Below are 14,563 nucleotides of genomic sequence, written 5' to 3' on the forward strand. Positions count from 1 at the left end.
GTCATGATCTTCTGCTCCTTCGCCGCGGCCATACGCCATCCGGTTGTGATGCATTGATGGGTCGTCATAGGCTCGGGGGTCATGGGAGGCTGACCTGGTAGGTGACCCCACCGAACACGACCGGCCCGTCGACCAACGTTTCCAGCTCGGTTTGGTCGTATAGCGCCGTCGGAGGTGGCACATACGTGCTGACGACCGCGGTTGAAGGGAACTCCAGCCGGAGCTCATCGTCCCACTCCGCCACTCGCCACTCGAGCCGTTGCAGGCGAAGACCGCTCGACGCTCGGCTGCTCAGCATTTTGACGAGCTCAGCCAAGTCGTCTCGGACGCCCGTCGCGATTGTCTCCTCCCACTCCGCTGGGCTGGCTTCGATCACCTTTTGGACCGAGCCGCGCGCTCGACGGAACGCGACGGCGAGGGTGCGCAGATGCAGACAGCCCGGACCGTCGCTGTCCTGCGGTTTCCCGTCTTTGGGTTCCCTTCTTGGTAGCGCCCACAGAGTACGCCGTACGCATTGGCCGGCGAGGTCGAGTGACGTGAGATTGGGGAGAGCGTGGAGGATGTCGCGGATGTAGGACGATTCGTCTTCGTTCTGGCGGATGATAAGCCGTGTGATGTTCGCGCCGTGCTTGCGGAATATGGGGGCGCAGTCCGGCCACACCCATGTTGAAAGTGTGAGTCGAGCAAGCGCGATGTCGTCCTTGAACGTGGTGAGCTCGGTGGACATGCATCTGCCGCTGGAGTCGGAGTCGCAGATTTGTGCCATGTCCGCGTTCTGGATGCATCCCTCAAGCTTCTCGTGGCTGCCGACGACATGTGATAGTCTCATTTTTTTTGCGATGACTTCGACGGTGGTGGAAAGGGGGAAGGAGAGACACCGAAGGTAGAGGTGCGACATGGGATAGAGACCAGTGTTGATAACGACGTTTTGCAAGGCGGGCATGGTTACTCGATCGACGCTGCTCCATAAAGGCGACTCGAAATCGGGAAGATAGCTCTCGATCGGGCCTCTATCGACCAGTTCACCGTCAGCATCATAATCATACAGGTTATCGAAGTCCCCGCCGACTATCCAGAACTTGAGATGCTCAAGCGCGGGACACTGAGTCAGCGCCCTGGCGAAGTCGTCCAGGTGGTCATACGCGAACTGTGCGGGGGTGACGCACACGTCGCGAAGTGTAGGACTGGTGAAGTATGGGAAGAGATCGATGGGGATGCACCGGAGGGTGTGGAGGCGAGGGAGGGCTACGGGGTCAAGAACCGGGGCTTGTGTGCTTCTGCTCCAAACATGTAGATTGCTCTCGAGGTCCTCTCGTATATCGTTTCGGGTGGTGGTAGTGCGGCCAAAGTCGTTGTGTGTGTCCTCGCAGAGCGGCAGCCAATCTTCGTACATTCCCACAAACCCCGGGAATGTGATGCCGAGCACCTCTAGATTGGGCGTTTCCGAGTTGAGGAACTTGCATAGAGTGGAGAGGGTCGATGCATCGTCGAGACGGACATAGAGATCAGCGAGGCGGACAGCGTGTAGGGCGAGCGTGCTGGCGAAGTGATCGGGGAAGTGGTAGACTTTGAGGCGGAGAGATTGAGGAGAAGACCGTTCGAGGGCGAAGGCTGCAAACTCGCGGCGGCTGGATTTACATTTCCGGGGTTGGGAGAGCAGCTTCCCGGGCGCGGCGAGGGCGGCGGTCCACAGGCTAGGAGTCTTGAGGGCGATTGAACGCCAGTGGCGGCAGACATGGGCGACGGCGATGCTTCGAGGGTCTTGCCAACAGTGTGAAAATATTTCGGAGAGGACTTCAGTGGGGAAGGCGCGGTGGATGGGCGCGACGGCATTGTAGATGGAGAGGAGGGCGAGGGCGATGTCGCGGTACTCTTGGGCGCGGGTGGCCACCCATGCGCGGACGGCGTCGTCAGATAGACCAGCCAATGCAGCATGGTCTGCAGCAGGGATTGAGCACGAGAGGAAGGGGACGGCGACAGTCATGAGAAATGGCTCGGGTTTTGAGTGCAAGCAGTTGGTAGTTGCGGTGAAAGAGCAGCAAGCGCTAGGCTGTGAATGTCTCTCTCCCTCCTCGACCATCTGGCTTGCTCGTTCAGCTCCTCGCCTGCATTCCCTCGTCGTCTCTTACTCTTCATAACGTCTGCTCTCCGTTCATCCAGCTCATCAAGACATACTTATCGCCAGGCACATGTGGAACATCTGCCGGTTGGTGTTCAGGTTTGACCGCCGTCAGGAACTTTGAGGGGGAAGGAGATGGGATATCGGAGGTCCACAGGTCACTGCGCGTACGTTTCACCCTCGCCGTCCTCTCGCGCCCTCTCGCTTCCCAGCATTGTCGCACTTTGTACGCCCGTCGCGGCGTTGGAATATATGGCTGTTGCATGTCGGGATTGACTTGGTCAATATGTGGCACATCCACGCAAGCAGCGTGTCATTCGGGTCGTTCGTAGACGGGACGTGGTACGCACTTCTCCATTCCATTTCGTTCAATGTGCGCCTCCCCTACACATCGTTGGGAAATACACTCTCGCGCCGCAAGATCCATCGCCGTGTCTCCAGTCACGGTCGCACTCCGTGCGCGATGCCCATCTGCGTCCAGTGAAGACGTTCCCCTGTGTCTCGGCACGTACTTCCCCACCCGTATCAAGCACGCCCTACATATATGCGGCGACCAACGAGCGTCCTTGCACGCTGACCGGGTCTCGGCATCTAGAAACGAGACTACCCTGCGTTCGCAACCTAAACAAGCAAGCAAGTCCGAACGTCCGAGGCACGGGCGCTCACGACGTTGTTGCTTTCCCAGCACACGGGCTGAGCGTGGCAGGCGCTGCCGCTGGCGAGGCCGGCAGCGGAGATGGACGAGCGGCCGTGGCCGATGTGACCAGGGGTATGCTGGAGGACGACGCGGCCGAGGAGGGTGAGGATGGCGGTGGACTCCGACGCTTCACCCCCCCGGTGAACATCGCGCGCAAGGTCAGCCCTGCCGACTGCAACGGTTCTTGGCGGGAGAAATGGCGCTCTGAACGCTGTTGCAGTGGGAAGACCCGGGTGGCGGCGAGGCGGGCGGAGATGGGGGCGGAGACGGCATGGGCATGAGCGAACAAAGTCAGGTCGACGAGGGAACGAAGGGTGCACAGGCGAGAGAGGAGTCGGTGGGTGCGAGGGATGCTGACGAGCCATCGCTCCTACTTAGGGCAGATTTGTATGTCCCTCGGGGGAGCTCGGACGCCGTTGCGACGGAAGGGTCGAACAGCTTGAAGTTGAGAAGCGGGGTAGACGGCATGCGTTGCCGACAGGCGGGCGTTGCGGAGTCGCAGCTACGGAATGTCGGCCTTTGGTGCGTAGCTAAGGCAACATTTCAACAAACTAGTTTGACGTTCTCATCTCCTCATGGGATACGTAGAACTCGATTACGAGTGCGTTTACTCCGATCCGCAATGCGTTGTTGCTAATCCCGACATGATTTCCAGCCTTCTCACTCGCAGTTGTTACACACGGGATAAAGACGAAACGTGAACCATGCATTAAGAGAAACGTAAGATCATCTACCAAGTCAATCAAGCACAACAGCTACGGCATAAGTACCCAAACGCGAAAACAAACGCTTAGAGCGTGACCGGGATGCAGCCAGCGGATACGCCGCCACCCTGCAGATAACCATGTGAGCGCACAATCCCATAGTGACAACCACGAAACACTCACAATGTTGTTGTTCTCGCAGCACACCGTGTTGGTCGTGCAAGCGTTGCCCGACCCGACAGCGACCACGCCGATCGGCGAGCACTTCAGCCCGAGCGCCACATTCGTGTTCTGCAGCGTCGCACCGATCGCCGCCAGGATCGCAGAACCGGCAGCAGAGTTCGCCTACATAAAACCATGGATCAGCCTCACGTACTCGAATAGCACAACGACGGCACTCACACTCTCCAGGCTCTCACAGCACTGGACGGGGCCAGTGTTGCACTTGGTCGCCGTAGCAAGGGCGGCGAACGCGAGGGTGGAGACGACGGCGAGGCGGGCGAACATGGCGATGAGCGAGGGGCGGAAGGTGATAGCGAGAGTCTAAAGTCGAAGGGCTGAAGCTGGTGAAGGCTGGTGCTGAAGTCTGACTGCCTCCCAGGGAGGCTTATATACGTTCTGCTGGCGGTCGGTGCGCTGGCACCCCAGCGCACCTTGACGGCTAGCATTTCGCTGTGCGAGTAGGTCGGTGAGTCGAGGCAAGCGTCGGAGCGGAGCGCGCACTTACCCGTGGCTTCCCAGCTGCCGGGGCGGGCGCGACGCGACGCGAAGGTCAGAATGAATTGCTTCACTGCGTGATCGCGTACGGGGTAGCGTCGGCACCGGTTTCGCCCCAGTGAGTACTATGCGTTTCATCTGGTCCAGAAGTCCGGGACGATGAGCTTCCAGAAAACCATGGGTCGCGCCGTTCCAAGAGGAAGAAAGTGTGGGTACAAAACATAGCGATGGAAAATCGAGAGCAGTAGTACTAGTACAACAAAGGCGGGGTCTACTGTAAACAATTAACGAAGGTGCGGTGTTCGTGCAGACGTGCAAGGGGGCGAAGAGCGAGCGTGGGAGGGTATCGTACGCAAGAATACGTGTGGGATCGGCGCCAAGGTTCCAGGTCAGCGGGCATGCACGACCGCGGGGCGGGAGGATACTCCTAAGGCAAACAGGCGCCGCGCCCTGCACAAACAGTGGGACAGAACGGCACGAGACCGACGGGCAGGCCCCATAGGTAGAGCAGTCGTCCCCGCGGACGAGCGGTCGAGCCTTCAAAGACGATGTAAAAGTGCGTAAGGGACGTCCGTACGGCGCGCAGGCGCGGCGTGGCGGACGACGTCGCCGTTATGGACACGGAGGCTTTCCGGCATTCGACACGAGGCGTGCGCGGACGTCGTTCGCCACGGCGTCCATCGGCGTCTCGATGACGCTGCGGTCCTCCGTCGTCTCCGTCGTCCCGCCGGACTGCGCGTCCCGCTCCACATCGCTCGGGAGCTGGGTAGACAGCTGGAATAGGCCGACGCGCATCAGCGGCGGCCGCGGGGGGCGAGGAAGGGAGCGTAGCAGACGAACGTCGACGCGGATGGGAGACGTCCAGGCCATGTTTGAGATGCGTTGTGTCGATACGCCCGAGTGCGGCGCGTTCTGGAGCTCGGCGCGGCCGTTTCTGGTACGAAGACCGGGAGGCGGTCAGTGGAGCACGGACCACGCTGGGCATGTTCGGGGAGGCGGACTCACAGCGTGACGAAAAGGGAGATCGCATATAGTTTCCCCAGAACGCCCTGGAACGTGAGATCCCAGTAGTTCTTGTTCACCTGGACCGCGACGCTTCGTGAGGAGCGTGTTGCAAGCTGCCATGTCACATGCGGGGCTCACGATTGTAAGATATGTCACGACGGTTATCGTCGCGCATATTGCTGGAGGGAGAGCGGCTTCCCATATGAGGACCGTCAAACGTCTCATGATCTGCAAAAACGTTGTCAGGACCGATTCCGGACAGTCTGGTGGATGAACTTACGCGACGAAACCTTGAGGAAGTAACGGCATTCTTTGAGCGGGCCAGGAACGTGAGCACTATCGATCGGACATTAGGATGAGAAACAATGAAGACATATGGGATCGCACATATCCCAGTGACGAGGACGTCTAGCACTAGGCAGATAATGAATTGGCAAGAGCGCTTTGAAAAGCAAAACATAACTTACAAGCAGAACATGTCAGACAGAGGACGACTATTATGTTGATTTGGTCAGCTGGTACGTCACTTGCTTTTCTATAACGGACGCACAGGTCGGATTAATCTACGTTCAAATTAGCAGAGCGAAAAGCGTCCGATAATTTGGTAAGCATACCATTACTTCAGGCAAAGGACCCTCTTGGACCTGCACGATACCAAAGTGGAACTGGAGCGTCGTGATCGTCACGAACACGCTCGATATGAGGGTAGCGAGAAGGAGCGCGGAGAGGGTCAGCTGCAGGCCAGCCGCGTCAGCTCGGAGAAGCGCACGAAAGCCCAGAGTGATACGAACCAAGACGAAGATGTTGCGGTTGACCAGCTGTGGCCGGCGGACATCAGTCGGTCGAAGCGCCTCCCCGCACGGTCGTTTGACGTACGACCCAGCACCTCCATATCAGAAAGGCTTGAACCGGAGACGCGATGATGACCGTCTGGGGAGGCGTCAGCGGGCGTGGGCCGGCGCACGGGAAGGACGGCGTACGACGATAGATTGGATCTTGTCGACCCAGAAGAACCCGACGCCGACGTACTGGGAAAGGGGTCAGTCTCCGGAGCGGCGGTAACTGCGTTGAAGAAGAGGAGCCCACCCAGTTCCCGAAGTTCAGCACGAACACTCTCCACGCTCCGAAGAACGTCAACGCCGTCTGCGCGCTGGTCGACCGGGTGCGTAAGGCGCGTCTCGGAGCACTAGAGACTCGAGACACTCACAAGGCAACGACGGACACGAACGCGGCGAGCGCGCGCACGACGGCGACCTCGCGTTCCGCGCGCAGCCAGAAGGCGTACACCTGGTTGAAGAGCACGCCCGTCTGGAGCATCTGGAGCCCGATCGTCACGAACTGCGGCCCGATGTAGGACGCCGGGTGCGCCTCCACTCCTTCGAGCGAGAGCGGCATGGCGGAGCGAGCTGGAGAGGGAACGCGCGAGGACCGGCGTTAGGCGAGGAGAGCGCGCGGGATGTCGAGCGTTCAGGCGAGTGCGCCGCGGGAGCGGCGGCGCAGACGACGGATGCGGGAAGGGCGACGAGGCGGGGGACTGCACGCGAGCGCAGGATGGGCGTATAAAGCTCGGCGGGCAACATTTTAATAACCCCGGCGCGGGAGCGAGACGGCCGCGTTTGGAGGGCGGGCACTGGAGGCTGGAGCTAGGACGGGGCCCAGCTGCCTACCCCGCACCGCGGTCATTCAGTCTGGGGGTGGCGACGGTCGGTGTCGGCTTTCGGCCCCTGCGGGTGGATCCATTAAGCTTCTCGTGGGCATCTTCGACCTGGAAAAAGACGCCCCAGTGCGACCCAGCGTAGCTCCGTCGTCTCCTGGTTTCCTCGTGCTGCACTTCGCAGGGTGCCTGTGGGCCATCTTGTCTCCCGCGTGGTCTCTTTTGAGAGCTCGATTATGTCTGCTGGTGTATGAGTGGCTGAGGAGGGGCGCGCGTGCCTCGTCTGAGGTCTCTTTTAGACGCTACTCCGACCTTCGAGATGCTATCGAGCATCGGCCGTCCCGCGCTCTAAATATGGACACAAAGTCCATCAGCAGGACACGACGGCGGTGATGACGAGCGCTTCTCACTATTGCCTCCGACGATTGACGGAGTCTATCTGAGTACGGCAGACTTCGCCTTGCCTTGCGGGACGGTTGGGGCTGCTTGACTGGCCTTCGAGGAAACGCTGAGAAGTCCTGCAGACGGTTCATCCTGTCAGGATCGCGTGCTCGTTGGTGTTGGGTATACATAACGACGTGCCTTCGCGCCTCCACTAAAGGCTCCGCGCTCCGATCGAGCAATCCCAGATTCCATGCTCCGGACCCGAACTTTGACGTTAAGCCCGACAGGAGCCAAGGTCAGGCAGACGAGGCAATGCTCATGGGCGGACGTGGCGCACCTTCGGCAGCGCTGTCCACATCTATTGTCAGAGCGCGAATTCCGCAGCAGCCCGTGGCGCCCAGGGCGGGTTCCTGCTCATCGCCCCTACAAAGCGTGTGTCGGGGCGAGGGTTGCAACACGTCTGCGCCATGTCTTCGTTTCCATTCCGTGCGTTCTGCGGTGCGTTCTGCGGTGTGTTTTGCGCGGGCGTCGCTGCTTTCAGCTCTGAAGGGGGTTCGCTGTCGTAACGAACCTACTGGTAGGTAGCTTGCGCGATTGTTCAGCTGTGCGGACAAAAATGACATCAGGGCACCGCGGATACGGGGAAGCTGCTCATGTGCCTACCGTCGTGGCAATGTGGCTCGCAAGGGAGGGCGAACGAGCTCGACGGGAAGTCCCAGCTCATGCCGTCGATAAGCTCCGCTCGACTCCGGTATTGGCGCTCGACTTTTCCGACCGCAAAGCGGCCTCACGCCAGACGCGACGGTCCCGAGCTTCCTGAACCTGCCGGCTGCGGATGCCACGCCGACTGGAATCCTGGATCGAACGCGGGGCGTCAGGACACCTAAATAGTGTTATGAGCACGCGGGGCTTTGCCAGGGCAGAGAAGACGCGAGCCAAATACCTCATCCAGCACCAGAAGCCGCGACCCCGGCGCTGTAGTCCCTCGCGCCAGCGAGGACGGGCACACGCATCGAGCATTTTGCCTATACCAGCTAGCGGCAGAACACGCACCGCACCGACGCCGACAGCCCGAGCCTCGTACCTCGGGCAACGCCGACACACACCGGTCACCGGAGAGCCGGCGCACCGAGGCTCGAGCTCCGCCAAAGGCTTGCCGGCGGCGCCCGCTCAGGCTCGCGCTTCGTCCACACGCGCCGCCGCGCACATTCAGCGAACGCGCGTCGGGGCAGAAGTCCTCGCGTTCTTCGCCCTCCGACGCGCGCGCCCGCCGCCACCACCTCGAGGCTCGCGCTCCCGCCCGCCGGCTCGTACATGTCTCTGCACGCACAAGGCGGTGGGGGCGGGTAGAGCGGCGAATCAAGGCCCGCATGCGGCCGCGTGCGCAGGGCGAAGCGGTCCTGGGCGACGCGAGTGAGGTCTCCCGCGCGGCGCGCAGGACACGGCGCGCAGCTGGCACGCCGGGGCCGCCATCTTTCTGGGAGCTTTTCTGGGGGCCGTTTGTAAGGTTGAAAATCCACGTGCAGTCAGAAAAAGCATTTCTATGGGTTTCTATGGGCGAGAGAAAACCTTACTCGCCTTTCTCTCGGCTTTAATGTGGCACTGGAAAGATGGTCGCCTCGGTGTGTGGGCCTGCACCGACGCGCGAGCGTCAGCTGCTGCGGGGCTTGCGGACCGCGAACCGCAGCAGGAGGCGAGTACTTGATCGTGGGGCTGGACTCGTCTCGTGGAGGAAAGCCCGCCGCACTGGACGGTCGGGGTGCCGAGATGCCGTCCCCGTAGCGGACCACCACGAACGAGCACATGCGACGAAGGAAGCAGCGTAATCGGCGATCACGAAGCGCGATGTGCGCTGCGCTGGACTTCCTGAGCGTAAGCAACGGGAATAGGTAGTGATGCTCACCGAAATACCGACCCAGCCAAAGCGCGATGGAACCTGTTCGACGTATTTCGTCAGTCATGAGCGAGAGACCTGGGTCCCTCCTCTCGAGACGAAGAGCGGAGAATGCCTCGCCGCCGCGCCACCCGGAGCAGTGTCTTTGCCTGGAAAGGCGTCCACTTCGCGAACTCTCTTGGAGGAAAAAAAACCCCGCGTCTTCCGTTCTCATGCTCAATGAGCACCGGCCGCCCTTCTCGCTGAATGAGGGCATATGCACTCCGCGCGCGCCGCGGGAGCGAGACGTGGAAACCACTGGGGAAGGAGCGGACTCCCAGCGCCGGGCAGCGCCGTGCGGACGATGTACTGCAGGAAGCTGGGATTCCGTCAGTGGGACGTTCAGGTGCGAGAGGAAAGACCAATAGGGTAAGTGGATTAGCTGTACGATAAGATACAGTCCGAACGCAAAGCCTAGATGTCAGAGGCGGATCTCAGCCTGGGCAAAGTCTGCTGAGAACGGCGCACGCACGAATAAATATAGAGCGCGGCCCCCCGCCCGCTCTCAAGCCCCTCATCCCGCCTCGTCACGCGCCGTCGTCGTCGTCGTCGAAGAACACCACGACCGCCGTCATGTCGTCTCTGCAGCCGCTCGTCAGAAAGGGGAAACGAACGGCCACGAGGCGAGGCTGCGCACCGATACGCCCTCGTCCGTGGGCTCTTGATCGTCAGCAGCGCGGAGGTGAGCTCGCGGTCCGCCCCGCCCAGCGCGTTCCGGAGCAGCATCGTCGCCGCGTTCTCGTCCGCGCACGAGAACCGCTTGTCCGCGCTCCACTGCCGGTACCGCACCGTCATGTCCGGCGCGTCGCTCGCCCACACCGGCAGCACGTGCGGCGCGTGCCCGCCCACCGGGTCCCGCACCCGCCCCTTGCGTCCCTCCTTCCCCCCCGCCGCGCGCGCGTCCCGCCACATCCCGACGAGGCCCACCGCCTCCTCGTTCGTGAGCGCCTCCCAGAGCCCGTCCGAGCCGAGCACGAGAAAGTCCCCCGCGCGCACCGGCACGCTCACCACCTCCGGCGCCGCGTGCACGTACGGCGGCGTGCGCACCTCCGGCAGCGCCGCGCCGCGCGCGAGCCCGCGCCGCCGCAGCTCCTGCTGCGCCGCGCGCGGCCACTTGAGGCGCGCGTCGCCGAACGCGCGCGACACGCCCATCCCGAGCACGCGCCCGTGCTGCAGCAGCAGCGGCTCGCCCGGGTGCGCCGCCGTCAGCCGCGCGACCTCGCCCGGGTGGCTGCCGTTCTGCTCGACGGTGAGCGCGTGCGCGGCGTACATCCGCTTTGGGGCGTCGGAGGCGGCGGCGGGGGGCTCCGCGTCCTCGCGCCGCCCGAGCACCGCGCGCGAGTCCCCGGTGAGCGCGACGTGGAGCACGCCCGCGCGCGAGTCGTGGAAGGCGAGGAGCGCGCAGGACCCGCCCACGCGGGCGCGAGGACGCGCGCGGCGTCCTCCGTGCGCGCCGCCGCGGAGAGCGCGAGCGCCGTGGCGAGGCCGTCGTGCACGATGTGCTCGTCGACGGCGGCGAACGCGGCCCGGATCGTCTCCTGGATCTCCGCCGGCGTCGGGTCCGGGGTGCCGCCGGTGGCCGCGGCGAGACGCGAGTAGAGGTCGGCGAGCGCGCCGGCGACGGCGAGGGTGAGGTTGTCCGCGAGCCACTTGCTCGTCTCGCCGCCGTTGTGGCCGTCGAAGAGGCCGAAGAAGGACCAGTGGCCGGACGGGACGGGCAGGACGGCTTCGGCGTGCTCGTCCTCCGCGGGCTGGTTGCTGCGAATGAGTGCGTGAGTGACACGGATGGCAGCGGATAATCTGCGAGGGCCGAAAGGCGCGAGAGAAAGGATCCGTGCGTCCACCAGGGGGGTAACTTTCTCGCAAGACTGATTGCAGAACATTCCGTTGTCCACACACAGTCCTGGACACCTGATCCCCTGCTCCGCTCTGCGAAGACGATGCGTTCCGGCGAACGACGTCACATGGGACGAACAAACAGCCTCCACCGTCGGAAAGCCTGTCCTTCGTCCACCTTTCCGCGCCGGCGGACGTCCAGCGCCGCCCGCCGGTGATCAGCGAGGCGGTGCGGGCCAGTCTTCCCTCGAGATGTCGATGTGGCCCACGCGCGGCGAGACGGAGAAAACAGCTCACCTCGCCACACACGCGCAGTCGTACCGCGCGATGCCCGACCCCGGCGGCGGCCGCACGCTCGTCTCGTGCCGGCGCAGCTCGCGGTCGACGTCCACCCGTCCTGCCAGCCACACCCACACCACGGTCACCGGGGCTGCGTCGGACGCGGGAGGGGAGAGGGGGGGGGACGTACGACCGATCTCGCCCTCGAGCGACACCGCCGCGTTCGAAATGCAGCTCAGCGCGCCGCCCCACAGCGCGAGGAGGCGAGGAAGAGCGACCGCGGCGCGGCGGGGGCGTCCTGCCGCGGCTTCGCGTCACCCTGCGTCTGCTCGCCTTCCTGGGGCTTGCGGAGCCGGAGGCTGGTCTGCGGAGCGGGGGGCCCGTCGGGGGCGCGATTCGTCCTGGGCCGGGGCTGTAGGTTCGGAGGGGAGGGGAGGGGGGTTTGGGCGACATGGAGGATCTGGGGGCGAAGCGCGCCGCCTGGCGCCGCGCGAGCTGGAGCTGAGATCTAGACGTGAAGTGCGCCAGGAGGGGGGGTGCCAGAGAAGGATAATCCACGCTGGTAAACGAGAGGCGAGGGGAGGAGGAGGAGGAGGAGGAGGAGGAGGAGGAGGAGGAGGAGGAGGGAGAAGAACAAGAGGCGGAACAAGAAGTTCCGCGAACATTTGCCACCGTCCTGTGTGATGAAGCTTGAAGCTTGAAGCCGCAAGCGCGCGTTGGCGCGCACGTGCCAAGGGTGCTCGTTTTAGCATGATGGCAAAGGTTTGTCGGTTCAGAGTCCATGCACATGCATGGAAATATTAGGCTTTAGCACCGTGCTGACATTTATGTTCAAAGTTAACGTTGAGATGCGAGAGAAACTGCACAACTGCCCTTATGACGTCATGCGACTTGCACCTGCCCAGACATCGACAGTAGGTACTCGAGGCGTATTAATGTCTCCGATATGGTGTAGTGGCTAACATTATCGCCTCTCACGCGATAGCCCGGGGTTCGATTCCCCGTGTCGGAATTTGCCTCAGTGTTTCTTTTTCCCTTCCTCATGTCGAAGGCATTTGCGCCGTATACGGACTAGTCGTACTGTCAAGACCAATTGCAGCACAGTGGACGGGTCATAATTAAAGATTGCTGGCTCCTCGAACGCTCGACGGAGCTGGGCGGTGGGCATACGTCGCCAGGCCCATGACACGGAAGCCATCATCCCGACAGTGGACACCCTCCTCAATCCTGATCCTGAATTCGCTCACTGCTCAGAATCAGATCCCGGACGCTCGGACTCAAAAGTTAGAACGATCAGACCCGCACGGATCACGACATCCGCGACCTAGCCCCTTCCTCCAGCCCTGCAGGGCGTGGGGGGATCGAACGCGACGTCATTCCATCACATCTATCAACGCCTGCGCCGCCGCACGGCACATGGGGGCGGGGGCACGTCGGGCGACATGGCAGCGTCGCCGATGCCGCCAGACGGACGGACGGACAGCGTGCACGGACGCGAGCCCGAGCCCCGAGCCCCGAGCCCGAGGTCTAGCTGCGTGGGTGTTAGGAAGCGGCGGTCGGGCGGGGACGGACCGTCGCACGACCGAGCCCGCGGGGGTCGGGATGAAACATGCAATTGAGTGTACACCAGCGGAGTTGCGCGAAGGTCAGAGCCGCTCGGACGGAGGGACGTCGCGTCGTCGCGACTGCATCGGTGCGGAACCGCTGATTCGTGGACGGAACGGGCTTGACGAGACGCGGCCGGAGCAGAAGCTCATGATCACGGATCACTGATCAGACGGGGGAGCGGGACGGGGGACGCGTGTGGGATTACTATGTGGGTACACGGGGACGGCTACTGGAGACACCAATTGTACAGAGCGCCCGGGACTTTCTTGTGCGAGTCCGGAGAACGGGAGAGGGAGAGAGTAAAAAAGTGTAAGAGAGATGCCAAGGAGAAAGAGAGATGAGTGCGATAAATAAGTGGGTGTAGTGTATATGTGCAGCGACGAGAGACGCAGGGTCAGTCAATAAGCGAGGGCGTAGAGCGGGGAACGGAGAGGCGAGGCGAGACGTGGTGATGGGTGATTCTACAGATGCGACGTGGGCGACATTCGTGACGACGTACACCGGGGCGGGCGGGCGAGTGAGCGATTAGTGGATCGGCGGGAGACGATACGAGGGGGTGAGGTGGGGTTAGAGGGGAGGGAGGGGGCGTGAGCGAGGGATGGATGGATGCAATGCGAAGGACCAGCGACAGCGTTGACGAGGCATGAGGAGAGAGAGAAATGGAGAGGTGCAAGAGACGATGCAAGGAGACCAGAGGAAAGGAAGAGAGGGAGGGAGGGAGAGGGAAAGGTGCGTCTAAACCCAAGGAAAGCAAGATCGTACCGAGACTGACCGACCAGAAACCGCAACCAGCGTCCGCCCCGCACACACCGCGCAAAGTCCGTGTGCCCGGATCCGTCGCCCCCATCCTCCCCGCTTTTCCCCCGCCACCTCACGCGGTCGCGACGAGCTGCGACAGCGAGCTCTTGACGTAGCTCAGCGGCTCCCCGGAGAGGCGGCGGCGGAGGTAGGTGCCCATCGGGCGCCCGCTGCCGCGGTTGAGCAGCGTCGTCGCGAGCTGGCGGCCCCTGGTGGGCCTGGGGAGGAACCGGGAGCCGTGCGAGGACGAGTACGAGTAGCCGATCCCGGGCGGGAACGACGGGGTCTGACGATGATGCGGGTGCCGTGCGGCGCGGGCGCGGGGGCACGGGGAGCGGCGTGAGCGGGTGCTCGTCCGCGGGGTCCGCGAACGGGTCGTCGAGCGCGCGGGTCGGGTCGGGCAGGGCGGCGAGCGGGGAGGAGACGGAGAGCGGGGCGAGGGAGGCGATCGAGGCGGTGGCGGGGCGTTCTGTGGGTGCGGGGGCGGGGCGCACGGCGCGAGGGGATGAGGGCGGGCATGGGGGAGCCCATGGAGATGGTGATGCGCCGGGGGCGGCCGCAGGGGCGGTCGGAGAGGCCGACGCCGGTCGCGCGGCTGGGTGCGCACGGGGCGTCGAGGGAGGCGACGGCGAGGGCGACTCGGGGGCAGGTCTTGTTGGGGATCGCATCCCAGCGGTCGCGGGAGATCTTGATGGAGGAGGAGGGGGAGAAGAGGGAGGAGGAGCCAAAAGCGCTGTGAACGGAGTGGATGCGTTGGGTGGAGAGAGCCATGAGTGCTTGGGAAGTATGGTACCGGGAAGAGAGAGGATTAGTGGAGAGGAGCGGGAGG

General features: G+C 63.0%; 4 protein-coding genes and 1 non-coding gene across 5 annotated transcripts; 1 reads left to right on the forward strand and 4 right to left on the reverse strand.

Moving 5' to 3' along the window:
- Positions 1–1,405: 1,405 nt before the first annotated feature.
- BXZ73DRAFT_54390 (uncharacterized protein) lies at positions 1,406–1,984 on the reverse strand (the record flags this gene model as incomplete). The annotated part of the gene is made up of 1 exon (XM_048021158.1): positions 1,406–1,984. A coding segment is annotated over one exon (579 nt), but the record flags the coding sequence as incomplete, so codon positions are not given.
- Positions 1,985–3,606: 1,622 nt separating this feature from the next.
- On the reverse strand, positions 3,607–6,637 carry BXZ73DRAFT_106257 (uncharacterized protein; the record flags this gene model as incomplete). Its single annotated transcript, XM_048016567.1, has 19 exons — positions 3,607–3,648; positions 3,704–3,865; positions 3,923–4,063; positions 4,174–4,192; positions 4,248–4,261; positions 4,898–5,011; positions 5,078–5,171; positions 5,243–5,319; positions 5,381–5,470; positions 5,523–5,578; positions 5,630–5,656; positions 5,710–5,736; positions 5,793–5,805; positions 5,857–5,976; positions 6,034–6,060; positions 6,119–6,172; positions 6,223–6,270; positions 6,329–6,392; positions 6,450–6,637. The coding sequence occupies 19 exons, from the start codon at positions 6,635–6,637 to the stop codon at positions 3,607–3,609; spliced, it is 1,377 nt and encodes a 458-aa protein (XP_047872920.1).
- Positions 6,638–9,740: 3,103 nt separating this feature from the next.
- On the reverse strand, positions 9,741–12,080 carry BXZ73DRAFT_92649 (protein serine/threonine phosphatase 2C; the record flags this gene model as incomplete). Its single annotated transcript, XM_048026438.1, has 6 exons — positions 9,741–9,795; positions 9,851–10,444; positions 10,630–10,971; positions 11,347–11,446; positions 11,519–11,626; positions 12,056–12,080. 6 exons carry the CDS (start codon positions 12,078–12,080, stop codon positions 9,741–9,743), a joined length of 1,224 nt encoding a protein of 407 aa, XP_047872921.1.
- Positions 12,081–12,268: 188 nt separating this feature from the next.
- Positions 12,269–12,340, forward strand: BXZ73DRAFT_t182. Its single transcript has one exon. It is a non-coding gene; the product is annotated as a tRNA-Glu (tRNA).
- A 1,467-nt stretch (positions 12,341–13,807) lies between these two features.
- Positions 13,808–14,505, reverse strand: BXZ73DRAFT_81397 (uncharacterized protein; the record flags this gene model as incomplete). The annotated part of the gene is made up of 3 exons (XM_048023490.1): positions 13,808–14,020; positions 14,064–14,203; positions 14,229–14,505. The coding sequence occupies 3 exons, from the start codon at positions 14,503–14,505 to the stop codon at positions 13,808–13,810; spliced, it is 630 nt and encodes a 209-aa protein (XP_047872922.1).
- Between the last annotated feature and the right edge of the window lie 58 nt (positions 14,506–14,563).

The sequence above is a fragment of the Epithele typhae genome (genome assembly GCF_022376455.1).
Source record: "Epithele typhae strain CBS 203.58 chromosome Unknown BXZ73scaffold_79, whole genome shotgun sequence".
NCBI lineage: Eukaryota > Fungi > Basidiomycota > Agaricomycetes > Polyporales > Epitheliaceae > Epithele > Epithele typhae.